This window comes from Hypomesus nipponensis, chromosome 23 (assembly GCF_054491055.1).
Source record: "Hypomesus nipponensis isolate SF chromosome 23, ASM5449105v1, whole genome shotgun sequence".
In the NCBI taxonomy this organism is placed as follows: Eukaryota; Metazoa; Chordata; class Actinopteri; order Osmeriformes; family Osmeridae; genus Hypomesus; species Hypomesus nipponensis.
Genome location: NC_140383.1, coordinates 22,202,703 through 22,223,909, shown reverse-complemented (window position 1 = coordinate 22,223,909; position 21,207 = coordinate 22,202,703). Strand labels below are relative to the sequence as shown.

The following is a 21,207-nucleotide window of genomic DNA, read 5'->3' as shown; positions in this document are numbered from 1 at the left end:
ACTCAACGTCAAATTATTCAAATAAATGCGAAATGGCATTGTTATGTAGGAGGTTGGTGCTGGAGTGTTTACGGGGCGAAGGGATTGGACAGGAGCGCGACAGTGAAGCGAATGAATGGAGGCTGAAGAGAGGAAAAGTAGGGCTTTTATGCCCAGCCGAGGTTACAGTTGTGTGTGTGTGTGTGTGTGGTGCGCATGTGTGTTAAGAGGGCACCAGCCTCCTGAACTCGGGTTATTAATAATGAAAGCTCCACCAACAGCAGATAGCATCTCCCTCCGGAGGCTCCTGTTACACAGGGGAGAGAGGAGAGGGAGGGAGGAGAGAGGGAGGGAGAGAGGGGGAGGGGCCTGGGATGGACAGCATGCTGCTGGGCTGGGGGGGGGGGGGGGGGGGGTAATGGCCAGCAGGGGGGAGGAGTTACAAAGTGCACTTGTATCTCTCCTATTCTCTCTTTGTCCCACTGTCATTCTCTCCACCTCTTTCTCCCTCCCTCCCTCCCTCCCTCCCTCCCTCCCTCCCTCCCTCCCTCCACCTATACCCTCTCTCCCTCCCCCTCTGTCCGGCGGGGGCAGGCTGGGGTGCAGTGGCAGGGTTGTCCCAGAGCAGGGAGATGAGACATGAGACGGACTGCTGTCCCGGCTGAATCCCGCCACTCTCCTCTGTGTTCCTCTCCTCCTACTTCTCCTTCCGTCTCGCTCGCTCGCGCTCTCTCTCCCCCGCTGTCTTCTCCTCCCGTCTCTTCGGTCATGGAGTCCAACGGCAAGAAGATCCAGTTTGCAGTTCCGGCGTTGCAGAGTCGTCTGGACCCGACAGCAGCTGAGCATGTGAGTACACACACACACACACACTCACACTCACACCGATTATGGAACCCGAAATGATGACCCTTTTCTATAGCCTGAATCTCTGTCTCCTGTTAAAGCGGTTCCCTCTGAGCTGGGTCCTTCTCTGTCTTTGCGCGCCCCACTCCTAGTCCACCATATGGCCCTTTGAAGGGATTCTCTGAGTCTGTTCCAGTTACCATTCTAGAATGCAACAGTACGTAGCTAACGTTTGCTAGCAGGAGCCTGGCATCTAGCAAGGTCATCGTGATGTTTGTCACAACAAGGAGCTGTCTACAGCATGTTCCAGTCCGAGCTTAAACTAACGTAGACAGACAACACTGAAGACCGACCGACAGACACACACACACACACACACAACCCCCCAGGTCATTGATTGTATTGACAGCAGCATTGACCACTAGGAAGAATATGCTGAGGTGTTAGGTCTCAACATGATACAGTGTGGTGAGCGTTCTCCTTCCTCCCTCTTACCTCCAGTCCCCCCCCACACACACACACTACAGAGTAAACAGCTGTTTACCACATGTAACCCCCCCCCCCCCCCCCATCATTCTCTAGATCCGTAGGAGGAGACCTACCCCCGCCACCCTGGTCGTCTACAGAGAGACGTCAGGTAAAAAATACTGCTTTTGTAAACAGTGTGTGTGCGTGTGTGTGTGTGCACTCTTCATAACTGTAAAAGCTGGCGTCCCACGGAATTCGGTTTGTTCCAGTCATGGCCTTTAAACCTGCTGCACAGACAAACACACACACAGACAAACACACGCACAGACAAACACACGCACAGACAAACACACACACAGACAAACACACGCACAGACAAACACACGCACAGACAAACACACTCACATCCACACATCAACAGCCAAACGTGTGATAGTCATCAGTATACTCTTGGAGTAAACTATCCAACAGGGATTGGATAGTTTATTTACTAGTGAGCGTTGGGCAATGTTCTCTTCTGAAAAGTCTTGTTTAATGGAATAGTAAATTGGGTCGGTATCCACATGTCAAAGAGTAGTTTGTGTTTGTGTGTTTTGCATTTGTGTGTGTGTGTGTGTGTTTGAACTGTAGGTGGCGGATGTGTCTCTGTAAATGTGTGGTATGTGTGTCTTGTGGCCTTTAGGACGTGTGTGTATTCGGTATGTGTGTGTGCTCTATCCAGCAGTGTGTGTGTGTGTGCGGGCCTGTGGTGTGTGTGTGTGTGTGTGCGGGCCTGTGGTGTGTGTGTGTGTGTGGAGGACTCTGATGCCCTACATGCATTCCTAGCGGCACAAGCAGCCCTGTGTTCCTGGTCAGAGCTCTGGCAGGGTTAAGCCCTCAGTGGGAGTGTGGGCCTGGAGATCCTCAGAGAAACAACAGCTCACTGTGGAGAACACAGCAACAACCTCCCTCCCAGGCTCAACGCTGGGAATGTGTGTCTGCTTGTGTACGTGTGTGTTTGTGTGTGGAGTCAGTGTGGCTGAGCGGTTAGGGAATCGGTCTAGTAAGCAGAAGGTTGCCGGATCGGTTCCCGGCTGTGCAAAATGACGTTGTGTCCTTGGGCAAGGCACTTCACCCTACTTGCCTCGGGGGGAATGTCCCTGTACTTACTGTAAGTCGCTCTGGATAAGAGCATCTGCTAAATGACTAAATGTAAATGTGTAAGAGAGAGAGAGAAGACATGCTTGACTGTGTTGTCACCAGCTGAACTTGTCCTCCTGCCATCTCCATCTCCCCCCCCCCCCCAGCTGAACTCCAGCCCAGCAGCCAATCAGGACAGGTAGAGCTCCTTCACTGACGCCTCACGTCCTGTTCTCCTTCTTCATGATGACTCCATGCGGTGGATCTTGTCATGTCTCACACCTTCACTGTTTTCCCTCCCTGCTCGATCTGACTACGTTACCCAGCATGCCCAGGCCCGCCCCGCCCAGAGGAAACGAAGCGTGTACACACCGCCCACCTTGATAGGTACTGTGAACACACACACCGGCACAGATGCACACACACATACACACATACACACATTCACACGCACAAACATGCAAACACACACACATTAACATGACATGGCTAGGCCACAGTCCAGTTCTCATTCCCGACCCAGCTTGTTGTTATAGCACTATCTGTGGAAGTGGTCACAGTCGCCAGATGCCCGAGGCTGATTGGACGGGGAAGTTGACTATCTTCCAATAGGGGAGCCTGTCCAGTCTACATAGCCAAGGGCTTGGTTGGCCCTATTACTAATGAGCCAATAAAAGCTAAACAAGCTTTTTGTTTACTGAAAGAAAGCTTCCAAAACATTTTGGGGGGCGGGGGGGCATTTTTATTTCACCAATTATACCGAAACAAACAAACGGCAACAGAACATTTGAATGGCTAGCACTACGCAACACCCAATTTAAATAACGCTCAATGCTCATGACAGCGTTAACATGGTTGTGCCTATGTTGATCTGTCTGTGAATTCTAGAGAGAGAGCTCCCAGAAGACATCAGAAACCAGGAAGTGACAAACCTGGGCCTGACTCGGCCCGTTTCAACAGTCACAGAATCCTCTTCAGGTTCCACACCCAGACGCAAGGACACACCCTACCAGCACCTGCCACCCTTCACTCCAGGTGTGTGTCTGTGTGTGTGTGTGTGTGTGTGTGTGTGTGTGTGTGTGTGTAGGAGGAGCAGGCAGCGTGACCGGCTGTGATTGTTCTATATTGATCTGTGTGCTGTGACTGTAGACACCCAGTCTGGCACCTCGGGCGACGCCACGCCTGACCACTGTGCTGTCCTCTAGGGGGCAGGCTGCTGGAGAACCGCACTCCCTTCTCCGAGGAGGAGGAGCAGGATGGAGAGGAAGAAGAAAGAGAGGAGGAGGATGGAGAGGAGGAAGAAAGAGAGGAGGAGGAGAAGGGAGTTCCTCAGTAAACAGCCCGTGCTGGGGATTTGCAAGAGGAGCACACACACTCAAACACACACTCTCACACACACACACACACACACTCACTCACACACTCTCACACACACACACTCGTCCGGCTCTCCTGTGTGCAAACACGCGTCTTCATCCACCGAGACTGAAGGTTCTTTGGAGGTGTTGCTATCGATGTGAGGAGAAACCAGGTCATGTGACCCCCCCCCACCCCCCCCAGCACGGTAGACGCACCGAGGTCATGTGACGCCGCGCTTCGATCACGTGACGTTCCGAGTTGGCCAGGACCCTTCCGGCTTCCTGCTTGGACGTAGATTTCATGACAGCATCAGAAGATGGAGCATCTGTATTAGCCTCTCCGTGACTCGGGCATTTCTATGTTCTTTATACACGGTCAGCTGGAAGAGTATCGATTACATCCTGTTGTCACAGCAACGCTGACCAAAGCAGGAAGGCTGTGGTTGTGTCTGAATTCTTGTTTAAAATCGGCATGTTTTAAAGTGCAGCTCAGAGAGTTTGATTGCAGATTTGAAGAGATTGCAGGGTTCAAATCCCTACATGTCACTTTGGGGAACAGCGTCTGCTAAATGAATACGTCATCACGCTGTTCAGAAGGTGCTGTTTAGTGGCTGGTTTGCAATGATAAACATCCTGTGTTCGACGGTCCAAAGGAAGTAATCAACTAACGGTACCAAAGACCTTTATTGGGTTTAAACAACCTAGCACAGTTTGACGCAGAAGCAACTATTTCAACTTGTCAGACGGCCAAATAGACCCTTCAGCATATACTGTATTTTTCGGAAATCAAGCTGCGGTTTATACCCCGATTTGACATTTTTCTTGTGGTGGTGGGGCTTATATAATTCGATGCGGCTTATAGCACGTTTTTATAACAAAACAACAGTAGAAACACTTTTTTTGTGAATGCTATTTTACATATTAGTTCATTCCCAGGCAATAGAAAACATACCTTACGCACTTCCTTAGTTTAGTTTTCAAAGTGTGTTACTCAACGGCATGCTGCAAGATCGCCTACTGTATACCCGTGCATTGTTTGGTATCATTGTTCCCGTATCAAGTGCGGCATATATTCCAGAGCGGTTTATACTCAGATTTACAAAGCCCCCATTCTGGTGGGGTGCGGTTTATAGAAAAGGTGGCTTATTTTCCCAAAAATACGGTAGGCCTAGCTATTTTCACGTACCATACTCTCCCTTTCATGTGCATACTTAGTATGGAGAATTCAGACACAGCCAATGTCAAGATTCTACATTTGTTTGTCTTTTAACATGACACATCCACGTCCTCTATTTTTGACTGTGTTCAGTAACATACCGTTGTGTGAGAACTCGACATATTTAAACTGACTGGTGATATTTTCGTAACGTTTTATACCGTGTGTATAATCTTACAGGAAGTCTAGCTGGTGGTAATAAAGTTCTCTGTTGTGCTAACCGTGAGTGGAACTTCCTCCTTCCTCCTCCTCTGGTTCTTATACTCCAGAAGCAGAAGCAGAACTGGGTTGGGCAGTGTGTCTCCAGGTCTGCAGCTCAGCCACAGGGAATGAAGAAGCAGCAGCAGCAGGTTGGAGGTCTAAAGAGGACTGTCACCTCTGTCTTTAATAAATAGTAGTCCAGTAGACTGGAAATGTTACGTAATGTACACTATAAACAGACAGACAGACAGACAGACAGACAGACAGACAGACAGACAGACAGACAGACAGATAGATAGACGGAATGACGGGCAGGCAGGCAGACAGAGAAACAGGCAGAAAGGCAGGTGGAAACAGACAGACAGGCAGACACGCATTGCCGTGGCAGCCTCTTCATTGTGGCAGCGTGGTGTCAGTCTTTTCCATCCTCTTCTTCCTCCTCTTCCTCCTCCTCAAAGACCGCTCCAGGCCCCTCCCCTGCAAACACAGTAGCCATGACAACGCGTCCTACAGAGCTATCACCATGACAACACACCTCAGCTGAGATGAGGAGGAAAGACCCGTCTGGGCTGTTGGACCGGAAGGTTCTCTTTAACGTCTGAGAATGGCCCCTACCGTTCCACCGCTCTGGAGGGGCCGAACCTGGCGAGCGGTCCTGCGTGTCATCAGGCGGGGACGGGGAGGCGGGCCTTGAGTCTGTATCGCTCAGCTGATTGGTGTGAGAGGGCGAGTCGTCCGATTGAAGGATGCTGACCTCTGTGACCTCTGTGACGTCTGGACACCTCTCCTCCCTCTCTCTGCTGGCCAGCTCTACACACACACACACACGCACACACACACACACGCACACACACACACACACACACGCGCACACATACGTGTGGGGACTTCATTACTCACCTTCTATTGAAAGCACACCAGTGATCAACGGTAGCTTAGAGTTACTGAGTTACAGAGCTCCATGTTGCGTTGACCACTGGAGTACGTGCAGTCAAAAGCAGCACAGCGTGCTACAACAACCAGCAGTGTGGTGTACTACACTCCACTGCATTTGTAGTCCAGCACTGCCCAGTTGTAGTCCAGCACTGCCCAGTGGTGGTACCTTGTACAGAGAGCTCCTTCCAGCGCTCCTTGTTGTTGTGGATGACCTCAGACAGCAGCAGGCGCACATGCCGGAGGTCAATGGCTGCCAGTGAGTAGTCAGAGGTCACCTGATCAGGACCACACCCCCGTCCACTGTGTCTCTGGACCGACTCCACCGTCACAGAGCCGCTGCATGTCAGGCTGAAACAACCAATAGAATCGCTGCCTGTCAGGCTGAAACAACCAATGGAATCGTTGCCTGTCAGGCTGGGAGGAGCAGTGGTTTGGGAAGTGAGTCCAGTGCGTGATAAGGGTGTGTGTTTACCTGGACCTGCAGGGACCAGAGTCCTGCGACTTGACAGCTTCCTCTATGAGAGGAGACATGATCTTCTCTGTGGTGTCCATCAGGACTGAGAAGGTGGGCTCCACGATGAAGTCTATGAAGCCTGAGGACGGATGGAGGGACGGATGAAGAGAAGGAAATAAAGACCTTTACATTTTAAATAATTGTCTGTTTTTCTGAGTTCTATCTGACTGTCTCTCTATTGTCCACTGGATGGCAGTGTTCCGCTGTCACTGAACAGTTAGAGGCAGACTGGGAGAGGGGTAGGAAGACAGGTGTGTGTGTTCTATAGAGGCAGGTAGGGGTACAGGGGGGTGTTCTATAGAGGCAGACAGGGGTACAGGTGTGTGTTCTATAGAGGCAGGCAGGGGTACAGGGGGGTGTTCTATAGAGGCAGGCAGGTGTACAGGTGTGTGTTCTATAGAGGCAGGCAGGGGTACAGGTGTGTGTTCTATAGAGGCAGGCAGGGGTACAGGGGGGTGTTCTATAGAGGCAGACAGGGGTACAGGGGGGTGTTCTATAGAGGCAGGCAGGGTACAGGGGGGTGTTCTATAGAGGCAGGCAGGGGTACAGGTGTGTGTTCTATAGAGGCAGACAGGGGTACAGGTGTGTGTTCTATAGAGGCAGGCAGGGGTACAGGTGTGTGTTCTATAGAGGCAGGCAGGGGTACAGGGGGGTGTTCTATAGAGGCAGACAGGGGTACAGGTGTGTGTTCTATAGAGGCAGACAGGGGTACAGGTGTGTGTTCTATAGAGGCAGGCAGGGGTACAGGTGTGTGTTCTATAGAGGCAGACAGGGGTACAGGTGTGTGTTCTATAGAGGCAGGCAGGGGTACAGGGGGGTGTTCTATAGAGGCAGGCAGGGGTACAGGTGTGTGTTCTATAAAGGCAGGCAGGTGTACAGGTGTGTGTTCTATAGAGGCAGGCAGGGGTACAGGCGTGTGTTCTATAGAGGCAGGCAGGGGTACAGGTGTGTGTTCTATAAAGGCAGGCAGGTGTACAGGTGTGTGTTCTATAGAGGCAGGCAGGGGTACAGGCGTGTGTTCTATAGAGGCAGGCAGGGGTACAGGTGTGTGTTCTATAAAGGCAGGCAGGGGTACAGGTGTGTGTTCTATAAAGGCAGGCAGGTGTACAGGTGTGTGTTCTATAGAGGCAGGCAGGGGTACAGGCGTGTGTTCTATAGAGGCAGGCAGGGGTACAGGTGTGTGTTCTATAAAGGCAGGCAGGTGGTCCTCACCGATCTGTGATTGGGCGATCATGGTGGCCTTGCGGTCACACAGAGGAGAGAAGGGCAGTCCTAGCTCCGCCTCTTTGTCACCCTGCGGACCACAGAGGTTACAGCACAGGCAGGACACGAGTGAGTCTGCACATGTATGTGTGTGTGAGTGAACGTGCATGAGTGTGTGTGTGCGTGTGTCTACGTCGGTTTGCGTGTGTGTTTGCGTGTCTCTGAATGTGTGCGTGTGTGTATGTGTCTGCATGTGCGTCTGTGTGTGTGTATGTGTGAGTCTGAATGTGTATGTGTCTGAATGTGTATGTGTGTGTGTGTGTGTGTCTGTGTGTATGTGTATGTGTCTGTATGTGTGTGTCTGTGTGTATGAGTGTGTCTGTATGTGTGTGTCTGTGTGTATGAGTGTGTCTGTATGTGTGTGTCTGTGTGTGTGTGTATGAGTGTGTGTGTGTGTGTGTGTATGTGTGTGTCTGTGTGTATGAGTGTGTGTGTGTGTGTGTGTACCTGTCGGAAGAACTCCTCCATGAGACTGTGTGTCCAGCGGTAATGCAGGGGCCAGGCCTTGGCTGGGTGGCTGATGTCTGCAGCGTGCAGCATCAGGGACAGGGCTTTGGCCTTGTCCACACTGAAACACACACACACTCAGGTCAGGCTTAGATGGTGGTACTAGGATCAGAGGTGGGTGGTCAGAGGGTTCAGAGGTCAGGGGTGGTTGTCCAAGGGTTATGGCTAGGGGTCAGGGGTGGTTGTCCAAGGGTTATGGCTAGGTGTCAGGGGTCAGGGGTGGTTGTCCAAGGGTTATGGCTAGGTGTCAGGGGTCAGGGGTGGTTGTCCAAGGGTTATGGCTAGGTGTCAGGGGTCAGGGGTGGTTGTCCAAGGGTTATGGCTAGGTGTCAGGGGTCAGGGTCACCTGCCTACCAGTGTGGCTGCTGCAGCAGGTTCCTCATGGTCTTGATCTGCTGGAAGTGGCAGGACATGTCTGTGCTCATCACCATCTCCACCACCAGCGCCCGCAGTTCCCTGCACACACACACACACACACACACATAAACGATGTGTGTGATGCATTAGCGTGCGTGTGTGTGTGTGGGGGGGATGCCTCCGTGTGGGTCCTGACCTCCAGTCGTCCTTGCTGAGGTTGACCAGGATGTTCATGTCGTCTTCCTGCATCAGCCTGTAGGCGGCGCTCACGTGATGGTTCTCCAGCACCGAGCGGTCGTTATACAGGATGGCCACCTCAGACCTGCAGGGACACACCACAGTGTGGGTGTGTGTGTGTGTGTGTGTGTGTGGGGAGGGGGGCGTGTGTGTGTGTGTGCGTGTGGAAGACTGACCTGGTCTGGATATGGAAGTTGTTGGTGGTTCCTGTGTGTTCAAAGTCATGGATGGCCGCAGCAAACACCATGGCCAGGATCTCCAGCTCAGTCAGCCAGTGCTGCACACACACACACACCCCAAACACACGCACGCAAAGAGCAAACTTAGAAGAAGACTAGTCACAGTGACCGTGTGTGGGTGTGTACGTGTGCGTGTGTGCGTGCGTGTGACTCACCATGACCCCAGTGTGCAGCATCAGGTAGTGAGCTGTCTGAGTGACGTCGGCTGCGTGCACCAGGTTGTGGTAGGGGTTCTTGTGCTTGCTGTAGCCCGCCTCCAGAGCCTCCACAAAGGACACCAGGGAGGATACCGGGATCTGGAGGGGGAGGGGAGGGAGGGGGGTGGATGAGGGGGGTGGAGGAGGGGCGAAGGAGAGGACGAGGGGAAGGAGGGGAGGAGGAGGAGGGGGGTGGAGGAGGGGCGAAGGAGAGGACGAGGGGAAGGAGGGGAGGAGGAGAAGGGGGGTGGAGGAGGGGCGAAGGAGAGGATGAGGGGAAGGAGGGGAGGAGGAGGAGGGGGGTGGAGGAGGGGCGAAGGAGAGGACGAGGGGAAGGAGGGGAGGAGGAGAAGGGGGGTGGAGGAGGGGCGAAGGAGAGGACGAGGAGAGGGAGGGGAGGAGGACATGGTGGACGAAGGGGCAGAGAGGAAGACGAGGGCGTGAGGGTGAGGATGGCAGAAGGAGGAAGGGGAGGAGGAGGAGCGGGAAGAGAGGGATGGAGGGTGAACCTTGGAAGTAATGGTTGGAGCCTTGCCGGGGCTCTGAGAGCTCCAGTTTCCCTGATGTGCCGGCTGAACACAGAGAACAGCAGGTCGCTGTCGAGACACGTGCCCCACTTCCTGTTTCTGCTTCATTCTGATCTTGTAATCACACTAAGAGCTACTTCCCCTTGGCCAAATATGGGCATCGTGCGTCAATCTAATGCGAATGCCGATACAGAGATGCTCAGATTGTGTCTGTCTGTAGGGGACAGAAGGATCAACAAGGATAACAGTGATCAATATACAAACAGAGAGAGAGAGAGAGAAACAGAGAGAGAGACAGAGAGAGAGAGAGAGAGAGAGAGAGAGAGAGGGAGGGAGGGAGAGAGAGAGAGAGAGAGGGAGGGAGGGAGAGCGATAAGGAGAGAGGGACAGACCCTGAAGCGAGTGATGAGGTCATAGCGCGTCAGCAGCTCGTAGACCAGGAACTTGAGGGCGTGTTCCGCGGAGGCCTCGTGGAGAGCAAACACGTCGAACGTCCACCTGTCAACATCCTGCAGGTGCACAACAACGACACGCGTGGCTTCAACAAGCACACCTCCAGGATGTAAGGTCTCTGCTAGAAGGATGTCTGCAGGCCAACATTCATTTCCATTTCGTTATACTTTATTGCTGCCTGAAGGCTCAATTTGGGAAGTTGTTGCAGTTTGTGTCTGTGTGTGTGTGGGGGGGGGGGTCTATGAGTGCATGTGTCTGACATGTGTCTGACATCCCAAGCACAACCACTACCAGCTACGCCAACAAAAAGCTAGAAATTCTCTGGTGCAGGTGGCCTGTGCAGGTGAGTTTACCTGATCTACACCGACTACATATGCACGTGGTGTGTGAGTGTGTGTGTGTATGTGTGTGCAGTGTGTGCAGTGTGTGTGTGTGTGTGTGTGTGTGCAGTGTGTGTGTGTGTGTGTGTGTGTGTGTGTGTGTGTGTGTGTGTGTACCTTCAGTGCAGCCAGGGCAGCAGGAGGGTATGTCAGTCCTGTCATGTTGGATGTCCGTCTGTACATCCTGGTGACATCATCACAGTGGGACAGGATGTAAGCACTGACATCATCACAATGCGACAGGATATAAGGACTTCATTTACAACTGTACTTACTTCTCTGTCTAGTCATGCTCTTTTGTTAACTGGTCTTCACCCACCATAGGTGCTGTCAACCAATCAAATTGAGTCTGTCCTAGCCTCTAATCCAAATACTTTCGTCGAGCCTGCTCTATGAAGAGAGGAGAAGGGGAGGAGGGAGAGAGAAGAGCGGGAGAGGAAGGAGGGAGAGAGAAGGGGAGGGAGGAGGGAGAGAGAGAGAGGGAGAGGAAAGAGGGAGAGAGAGGGGGAGGGAGGGAGGGAGGAGGGAGAGAGAGAGAGGGAGAGGAAGGATGGAGAGAGAAGAGAGGGAGAGGAAGGAGGGAGAGACAGGGGGAGGGAGGAGGGAGAGAGAGGGGGAGGGAAGGAGAGGAAGGAGGGAGAGAGAAGAGAGGGAGAGGAAGGAGGGAGAGAGAGGGGGAGGGAGGAAGGAAGGAGGGAGAGAGAGAGGGAGAGGAAGGAAGGAGGGAGAGATAGAAAAAGGGTGGAGGTAGAGGAAGGAGGGAGAGAGGGGGAGGGAGGAGGGAGGGACAGAGAGGGAGGGAGGAAGGAGGGAGAGAGAACAGAGGGAGAGGAAGGAAGGAGGGACAGAGAGGAGAGGGAGAGGAAGGAGGGAGAGAGAGAAAAGGGGAGGAAGGAGGGAGAGAGAGAGAGGGGGAGGGAGGACAGTGAAGAGGAGAGCAGTCGGTATCTGGGGCCCGGCCGTTTGGCAGCAGCAACCGAACGAAGATTGACAAGAGCCAAGCTTCCTATACTTCCCTCCTCTCCTCCTCTCCTTCTCTCCTCTTCTCTCTCCTCTCCTCTTCTCCTCCTCTCCACTCCTCTCCTCTTCTCTCTCCTGTACTACTCCTCTTCTCTCTCCTCTCCTCTTCTCTCTCCTCTCGTCTTCTCCTCTCCTCTTCTCTCTCCTCTCCTCTTCTTTCTCCTCTCCTCTTCTACCTCCTCTCCTCCTCTCCTTCTCTCCTCTTCTCTCTCCTCTCCTCTTCTCTCTCCTCTCCTCTTCTCTCTCCTCTCCTCTTCTCTCCCCTCTCCTCTTCTTTCTCCTCTCCTCTTCTACCTCCTCTCCTCCTCTCCTTCTCTCCTCTTCTCTCTACTCCTCTTCCTACTCCTCTCCTCTCTAATGTAATGTTCATTCGTCCCTCTGCTCTAACATACGGTCTGAACACAGACTGTACGAACAACAGGTGTGTGTGACAAACTCGAACAGTTGCCATGGTAATTAGAGAGCCACCAGATCTCTGGGGGGAGGCTGAATATCACATTTCGGATATCATTTTTCAGGATCCCAGTGGCAAGGCAAAGGTGTTTGGCTGTTCAACCATGGACAGTTTTGGTATCTGGACAGGCAACCTCCCCCTCTCTCCCCCTGCCTACGTTTCCCAGGTACTCCTCCCTCCCTGCCTACGTTTCCCAGGTACCTCTCTACGAAGATCCCAGCCTGCACGGCGTGGACGATGGAGCGAAACCTCGGCTTCTCCTCCGGGCGCCGCCGGACCACACCCATCTTCCGGGTGAAGGTGGAGGCCAGCCAATCGCGGACTTCGGATGGCACAGAGTCCGCCTGAATGTCGCTGAGTTCATCCTCCGTGTCCAGGAGACGCCTAGGGGAGGAGACACTGAATGTCAATCACATGCAGCGCCGTGGCATCAGCCAATGAGGACAGCTGACTGGCCAAGCAGACTTGACCGCCTGTAACTGACTGGCAGGCTAACCGCCTGGACATTTGAGAGACTGATTGACAGGCTGGCTGGCTGCTCCCTCCTCCCAGTGAGTCATACTGCTGCTACACATAAACCAGACAGTTAGGCACAGAGAAATAAACAACTTCTTCCACAGCGGAATCAAAACAGGAGAGAGAAGGAGGGGGGGGGCAGAGAGAGACAATGAGACAGAGAGAGAGAGACAAAGCTAGAGAGAGAGAGAGAGAGAGAGAGAGAGAGAGAGAGAGAGAGAGAGAGAGAGAGAGAGAGAGACAAAGAGAGAGAGAGAGAGAGAGAGAGAGACGAGGAGAGAGAGAGGAGAGAGAGACAGTTCTCTGAGGAGGAACTGTGAACCATTGTAATACGGACGTCAAATGACATCCCTGATGTGATTGTAGAATGTAACCATTAGGTTAGATCCTAACTGAGGGAAATGGCCCGACACAGAGTCCCCGACATCCCTCCCCTGCGACGAGGGAGGGGAAAGCTATCCACCGTGAAAATGAAGCTGTGATGAGGAAACACAATTATATACCTATATGATCGAATCACAGGGCTTCTCCTCGTTTCTTTGTCTCTGTCTCGGTCTCGGTCTCTGTCTCTGTCTCTGTCTCTCTCACTCTCTCTCTCTCTCTCCCTCTCTCTCCCTCTCTCTCCCTCTCTCTCTCTCCCTATCTCTCCCTCTCTAACACACACACACACATGCATGCCTGGCAAGATGGATGAACTGTTCTACCCCTCAGGATGTCTTTGTAATGAGGAGTGAGAGAGTGACGGGCGACCACACACACACACACACACACGTGCGTGCGTGCGTGCGCGCGCACACATTGTGCATGCACACAATGGAACAGCTTTGATCTGCAGGCACAAAGAGAAAGTCATTTCATTTTCACTCTCAAGTGTTCAACTCTGTCTTTATAAACTCACGCTGTCAAGACACAGCAGCAAAGCTAAGCCAAGCTGGTCTGTACAGCTATGTGACTGTGTGTTTGTGTGTGTGTGTGTGTGTGTGTGTGTGGTGCGTGTATGTGTGTGGTGCACGTGTGTGATCTCGACTATGATCTCGACTATATTGGCCCAAAGGCAGACAGACAGACCAACAGACAGACAGACAGACAGACAGACAGACAGACAGGCAGGCAGGCAGGCAGGCAGGCAGGCAGGCAGGCAGGCAGGCAGGCAGGCAGGCAGGCAGGCAGGCAGGCAGGCAGACAGACCAACAGACAGGCAGACAGACAGACAGACAGACAGACAGACAGACAGACAGACCAACAGACAGGCAGACAGACAGACCAACAGGCAGACAGGCAGACAGACAGACAGACAGACCAACAGACAGACAGACCAACAGGCAGACAGGCAGACAGACAGACAGACAGACCAACAGACAGACAGACAGACAGACAGACAGACAGACAGACAGACAGACAGACAGACAGACAGACAGACAGGCAGGCAGGCAGGCAGGCAGGCAGGCAGACAGGCAGACAGTACCTACCTGGTCTCATCTATGTAGACTGCCTCTAGAACAGAGGCGGCATGCTCTATGTTCCTCCTCAGATCCAGAACATTCACCTCTCCTTTGTCCAGCTGTTTCACCAGACACCGCAACCTGAACACAAACACACACACCAGGAACAGAGAGCATCCGTTAAATTAGATTCTGTATGTGTGTGTGTATGTGTGCATGTGTTTGTGTGTAGCTGTTGTGTGTAGCTGTGAGTGAATGTGTGGGTTTTCATTTACGAATATTGATAGGTTGATTAAAACCCGCAGGTGGTGACACACACACACACACACACACACACACTAACACACAAACAAACAGTCATGGATGTTTGCTGTGAGGCAGGGGGAGCAAATCTCATTTCATTAGCTTCCATTTGATATCATATCAGTTCCTCACATCATACCTGTAGAATCTACACTAAAAACCATAGCTTTGTGAAGGTATGTGAGTGTGTGTGAGTGTGTGTGTGAGTGTGTATGGTGGTCGCCGACCAACAGCTCTCCTCTCCTGGCTGTGCTTGTCCCAGGGTCCGGGAGCTGGAAGCCACAAACAAAGCTAGTGCTCGCCGGTGAGTGTGCGCGCGAGCCGGCCCCCTATCGATGGCGCGAGAGATAAGAGCGAAGCCCCGCCCCCTCTCACTCTCTGCCGCAGAGTAAATGTCAGGTGATGTCACGCTGCGGAGCACAGAGACAGGAGAAGGAGCTGAGCCTAGGCCCTCCGCAGCCACGGCGACTCACGCCGCACACACAGCGCCACCCTGCAGACTCACGCCGCACAATGCTGGGGCTCGGAATGCAAGCGCTGCGGCCCGGAGTTCCGGGAGCCGTTGTTCGTCACGGGGAAGGGGCGGGGGGAGGGGGGGGGCGGGGGGCAATGACGTCATTGGGCAGGCACGCTCTCAACACCCACTTGATCTCAAGTCTGCTATTGTGTGGCGTGTCCTCTCAACTATTCAACAACCTCCCTTTTCTGTCTCCTGTTGTCCAATAGCTGTTGGAGCAATGTTCCCCTCTCCCCTGTTGTCCAATGGCCTTCTTCCCCTCTCCCCTGTTGTCCAATGGCCTTCTTCCTATCTCCCGCGGATAACCTACCTCCTCTGTCACCCCAGGTTGTCCAAATGCATAAATACAAGTCAAGTGTGGCTCCAAAAACAGACCTAGTGATCTGTGACGAGTGTCGCTCCTGTGTCAACAGGCCAGGACAGATCCAGAGCAGCCCTCTCACTGGGAGGTCCTCTCCCAGCAGGGGCCTGCAGACACAGGGGCCCCCGGAGGGCCAGGGAGGTGGCAGGATGGGTGAGAAAGAGACGGGGGAGGCCGGGGGACAGAGAGAGAGAGAGAGAGAGAGAGAGAGAGAGAGAGAGAGAGAGAGAGAGAGAGAGGGAGGGAGAGAGAGAGAGAGGGGGGGGGGTGGAAAGGGAACGACAGAATGAGAAACAGTGTAGAGAGACGGGAGGACAGGAGGGAGAGAGGGGGGGGCAGGGGGAGAGGAAGGGGGGGAAGGAGAGAATGAGAAACGGCCAAGAGAGAGGGAAGGAGAAGGGTAGAAGTTGTAGGCTAACTACCACTGATACAGCTCGACTCACTCACACACACACACACCCACACACACATAATGACCTCTATTCCACTCAGTGCAGAGGGGGGTAGAGGTGCGCGTGAGCGAGCAGGCTGGTCAGGAGGAGATCTAAACATGGGGTTCAAGCTCCCTTTACGACCAGAGCTCTTCTCAAACCTCTCAGGGTGACAGTGATGCTCCACAGCTGGCGTATGGGTGCTGAAGTTCACACACACACACACAACTGGTCTGTCTGCCTGCCTGCCTGCCTGCCTGCCTGCCTGCCTGCCTGCCTGCCTGCCTGCCTGCCTGTCTGTCTGTCTGTCTGTCTGTCTGTCTGCCTGTCTGTCTGTCTGTCTGTCTGTCTGTCTGTCTGTCTGTCTGTCTGTCTGTCTGCCTTACTATTGTCTGTGTCTGTCTGTCTGTGTGCCTGTCTGCCTGCCTGCCTGCCTGCCTGCCTGCCTGCCTGCCTGCCTGCCTGCCTGCCTGCCTGCCTGCCTGCCTGCCTGCCTGCCTGTCAGTCTGCCTGTCTGCCTGTCTGTCTGCCTGCCTGCCTGTCTGTCTGTCTGTCTGTCTTTTTGTCTTACTGTCTGTCTGTCTGTCTGTCTGCTTGCCTGCCTGCCTGCCTGCCTGCCTGTCAGTCTGCCTGTCAGTCTGCCTACCTGTCTGTCTGTCTGTCTGTCTGTCTGTCTGTCTGTCTGTCTGTCTGTCTGCTTGCCTGCCTGCCTGCCTGCCTGCCTGCCTGCCTGCCTGCCTGCCTGCCTGCCTGCCTGCCTGCCTGCCTGCCTGCCTGCCTTACTATTGTCTGTGTCTGTGTGTCTGTCTGTCTTTTTGTCTTACTGTCTGTCTGTCTGCCTGCCTGTCTGCCTTACTATTGTCTGTGTGTCTGTCTGTCTTATTTGTGGCTGTCTGGCTATGTTATGCTTTAATGAAATACATTGTGCGAGCACACTAACCCCTTTCTGCATGCATAGCCCGACCAACTCTGTCCTCCAACTCTGTCCTCCAACTCTGTCCTCCAAGTCTGTGGCGTCCATGCATCTAGCTGGTTTCAGCAGCAGCAATCTATCACGGTGACAGCCCACGTTTCAGGGGGTGCAGCGCATTCTGCAGGACCCGACGCAGTCACCTCACCACAGCTATCTGGAGCTACCGTAAACACAGCTGCTTACAGCCCACCTGGAGACCAGAGACGGGAGAGGACCCGTCGCGCACAGACAAGCGCCGCCGATTCAAACCATCCCACAGCTTTAACGACACACAAACACACCCAACAGCTGTTCCTGGTTCCACAATCTGAGAGCACGTGCCTCGTGCGCCCAGAGAGAAAACGAGTCGAGCACGATCTCTCTCTCTCTGTCTCTCTCTCTCGTCTCCTGAGGTTCTCTCTTCCTCAGAGGGAAATCTCTCTCTCTCTCCTCGGCGTTCTAATCTCCAGCTTCATCAGCTCTCGAAAGGCCTCGCGTCAAAACAGGGGAATTAGAATGGAACCGCTTCACGCTTTTTCTAACCGAGAGTGATCCAAGAGGCAGCCAAGGATCACGTGCCGTGTTCCCTGAGGTTACGTGTCTGATGGGGCCCTGGAAGGCAGCGGTTATTATGGCCTGTGAGTCTGGTCGGACTCTCTCCATTGTGGTCCTCTTGGCCAACACTGACCCCCCTGACCAGTCCCATAGTGCATTGTGGGAGGCCAGTTCTAAAAGTGTGTTCCATGCTGGGAATGGTGTGTGTGTGTGAGTGGCTGAGTTATGGTTTTGGCTCGCAGAGCCGTGACCCCCTGCTGATGTCATCTCGCTCTGCTGTGCATCCTGGGATATGCTCAACTGTAAACAACGGATCGGAGATATGGTACAAAGAGTCTTTACGAGTCTTCCTGCCAAAAAACGACTTCCCATGAACGCCCAGAGGAACAGCAGAGGGTGTCGGGTGATCGGTGGTGTGGGGAAGGGGGGGGGGGGAGGGGGGGGGGGGTAGTGAGAGAGGGACTTAGGCTGAATGCCTGCTGCCAGTACTAATGGTCGTATCCATCAAACTGTGAAGTGTGGCGACACAACACACAGAACCGTGCCCTGCCTGGTCACTCTTCCAGGTCAGAAGAACGCCTGTCCGATAACAATTACGGTTCCGGCAATCAGAACCAAGCACGGGAAAGAACAGGGAACTCGGAAGGAGGAACCGAAGGACTGGGAGGGTTAGAGAGGAACGGTGTGGATCCTGGGGGTTGGGTTAGGGGGAGTGTGGATCCTGGGGTTGGGTTAGGGGGAGTGTGGATCCTGGGGTTGGGTTAGGGGGAGTGTGGATCCTGGGGTTGGGTTAGGGGGAGTGTGGATCCTGGGGGTTGGGTTAGGGGGAGTGTGGATCCTGGGGGTTGGGTTAGGGGGAGTGTGGATCCTGGGGGTTGGGTTAGGGGGAGTGTGGATCCTGGGGTTGGGTTAGGGGGAGTGTGGATCCTGGGGTTGGGTTAGGGGGAGTGTGGATCCTGGGGGTTGGGTTAGGGGGAGTGTGGATCCTGGGGTTGGGTTAGGGGGAGTGTGGATCCTGGGTTGGGTTAGGGGGAGTGTGGATCCTGGGTTGGGTTAGGGGGAGTGTGGATCCTGGGTTGGGTTAGGGGGAGTGTGGATCCTGGGGGTTGGGTTAGGGGGAGTGTGGATCCTGGGGGTTGGGTTAGGGGGAGTGTGGATCCTGGGGTTGGGTTAGGGGGAGTGTGGATCCTGGGGGTTGGGTTAGGGGGAGTGTGGATCCTGGGTTGGGTTAGGGGGAGTGTGGATCCTGGGTTGGGTTAGGGGGAGTGTGGACAGCTCTTTCTACAGTAGCACCCTCAGTCCCGTCAGTCAGACAGCATGTACAAAGCTGAGAGGGAGCTGGAAGTGTTTGGCCAGGGCAGCGGGGTGGAGGGGGGGGGGAGCAGGCCGAGGGAGCCGCGGGCAGGAGAGAGAGGACGGGAGGCTGGTTGGGAGGGAAGGGGGTCTGGGGGGGGGGGGGGGGGGGCGCTGGGGGTCTGGGGGGCAGGGCTTGGAGGTAAGGGGGGTGAGGGAGAGGAAGTAAGGGGGTGAGGGCTAAGAGGTAAGGGGGGTGAGGACTAGGAGGTAAGGGGGGTGAGGACTAGGAGGTAAGGGGGTGAGGACTAGGAGGTAAGGGGGGTGAGGACTAGGAGGTAAGGGGGGTGAGGACTAGGAGGTAAGGGGGTGAGGACTAGGAGGTAAGGGGGGTGAGGACTAGGAGGTAAGGGGGTGAGGGCTAGGAGCTAAGGGGGGTGAGGGCTAGGAGGTAAGGGGGTGAGGACTAGGAGGTAAGGGGGGTGAGGACTAGGAGGTAAGGGGGTGAGGGCTAGGAGGTAAGGGGGGTGAGGACTAGGAGGTAAGGGGGTGAGGACTAGGAGGTAAGGGGGTGAGGACTAGGAGGTAAGGGGGCTGAAGGCTAGGAGGTAAGGGGGAAAAGCTGAAGGCTGGTTGTTGAGGGGTTGACAATTGTAGAGTGTGGAGATTAGCGTGGAGGTAGGGGTGGGGGTTAGGTGGTAGGGTGGGGGTTAAGTGGGGAAAGTTGAAGGGGAGATAAGATGTGATGGGGACGTGAGGGGTGAGCGTTGGGAGAGAAGACGCTGATGTTCAGAGGACTTACCTGACCACAGGCCCGGCGAGCACCTTCCTCCTAACGGTCACATGTTCCTCCATGTACAGACCTCCAGACCCCCAGCCAGCCAGGAGGACTCTGCCTGGGACACGGCCCTCTGCCTGGGACACGGCCCTCAGACACGGCCCTGGAGCGCTTCCCTTCCTCCCAGCTTCTTCCAGCCTCTACAAGACCCTCCTGCTGTTCCTGTCTCTGCCGGGGCTCCTCCCAGCCTCTCTGTCTGTCTGGTTCTCAGCCTGTTCCTCTCTCAGCCTCGACGCTCAGCCTCGACGCTCAACCTCGACTCTCAGCCTCTACTCTCAGCCTCGACGCTCAGCCTCGACGCTCAGCCTCGACGCTCAACCTCGACTCTCAGCCTCTACTCTCAGCCTCGACGCTCAGCCTCGACGCTCAGCCTCGACGCTCAGCCTCGACGCTCAGCCTCGACTCTCAGCCTCGACGCTCAGCCTCGACTCTCAGCCTCTCTGAGGGAGTCTGCCTGAGGGGCAGCTGCCGGCCCTGCCTTTCTCCCTCCGGCTGTTTGGTGGGACGGCCTGGCCAGGACACGACACTGCTGAAGAGGAGGGGGAGGAGGAGCGGAAGGAGGAGGAGGAGGAGGAGGGGGAGGAGGAGGGGGAGGAGGAGGGAGAGGAGGGGGAGGAAGACCCCCCCCTCTCCTGGATGTCTGGAAGCCCTCCCTCTAACTCTCTTTCCTGCTCTCTTCTCTGTCTCTCTCGCTCTGTCTTTTCCTTCTCTCATTAGACCAGTCTGGATGTGAGCTCGAGTGTGTGTGTGTGCGTACGTGTGTGTGCGTGAGATCCATTACTGAACGCTAGTTCTGGTGAAACACCTCTGCAGTGGCTTCTTACCTCTGAGCTCTCACTTCTTTTGAACACAAACACACACACACACACAGACACAGACACATGCACACACAAACACACAGACACATGCACGCAAACACACTCACTCACTCAGTGTCCGAGGGTTAGCATGTTGACATAGCAGTGAGGGGGGGAAATCAGATCTCTATGGACTAACCAAAACTGCTTTCCCCAGGTCCAGCTGTATGTGAAAGACTGTTTGAGTGCGTGATGGGTGTATGTGTATGGAATGTGCCCCTGTGTGTGTGTGTGTGTGTGTGTGTGAGTGTGTGTGTGTGTGTGTAATATGTGTGTGTACTGTGTGTTCTTACGAGAGCAACTAAGTCTCACTTCACTGGCCAACATCAAAGCGTGGAAACTGTCGAGCACAGATGACCTGATGATTTACAAGAGCATGAACCACCCCACAGGAAACACAGAACACAGAGGAACACAGCACAGATCACTGCTGGACCGGAGAGTGGAAACGAGATGCACAGCACAGGTTTGAGGAGGTGTGTAAGAAATGTTGGTGTGTGTGTGTGTGGATCTGGCTGACCTGTAGTCCCATCAAGTCACTGCCAAGCCCTGACTCTGAGCCAGTAGAGTTCTGCTATTGGCTGAGAGCAGAGGAGCCTACGTCTATAATTGGATGTTTGTCATCAGGATTATTTGACTATGCTGTTCTTCTTGTTGGGTGCCAAGCACAAAGACACATGCTCATCGAGAGATGTTTACTGGATACACAAGCCCAAATCGCCATGGTAATACATTTCTAATGATACTACACAGAGAGAAGAAGGCTTTGTACTTGAATCTGGACTGGGTTCAGAGTTCTGAGACAATGATCAGTGTTTCTGAGATCAGAGAAAACTCGTGGCGTGTTGTGGTGGGGCCCGGTCCAAGGTTTGCT

At 54.1% G+C, this 21,207-nt stretch overlaps 2 protein-coding genes across 2 annotated transcripts; one reads left to right on the top strand and one right to left on the bottom strand.

Moving 5' to 3' along the window:
• The first annotated feature begins 551 nt into the window (after positions 1–551).
• ppp1r1c (protein phosphatase 1, regulatory (inhibitor) subunit 1C) lies at positions 552–5,203 on the top strand. The gene is made up of 6 exons (XM_084689283.1): positions 552–825; positions 1,405–1,459; positions 2,577–2,608; positions 2,736–2,796; positions 3,298–3,444; positions 3,615–5,203. The coding sequence occupies exons 1-6, from the start codon at positions 619–621 to the stop codon at positions 3,743–3,745; spliced, it is 633 nt and encodes a 210-aa protein (XP_084545409.1). The 5' UTR covers positions 552–618; the 3' UTR covers positions 3,746–5,203.
• Positions 5,204–5,342: 139 nt separating this feature from the next.
• Positions 5,343–19,663, bottom strand: pde1a (phosphodiesterase 1A, calmodulin-dependent). The gene is made up of 15 exons (XM_084688801.1): positions 19,441–19,663; positions 14,254–14,367; positions 12,470–12,652; positions 10,912–10,978; positions 10,354–10,470; positions 9,393–9,533; positions 9,175–9,275; positions 8,958–9,083; positions 8,759–8,860; positions 8,345–8,465; positions 7,847–7,928; positions 6,593–6,713; positions 6,287–6,468; positions 5,800–5,994; positions 5,343–5,661 (listed from the first exon to the last, which is right to left on the bottom strand). Exons 1-15 carry the CDS (start codon positions 19,491–19,493, stop codon positions 5,597–5,599), a joined length of 1,770 nt encoding a protein of 589 aa, XP_084544927.1. The 5' UTR covers positions 19,494–19,663; the 3' UTR covers positions 5,343–5,596.
• Positions 19,664–21,207: the final 1,544 nt, after the last annotated feature.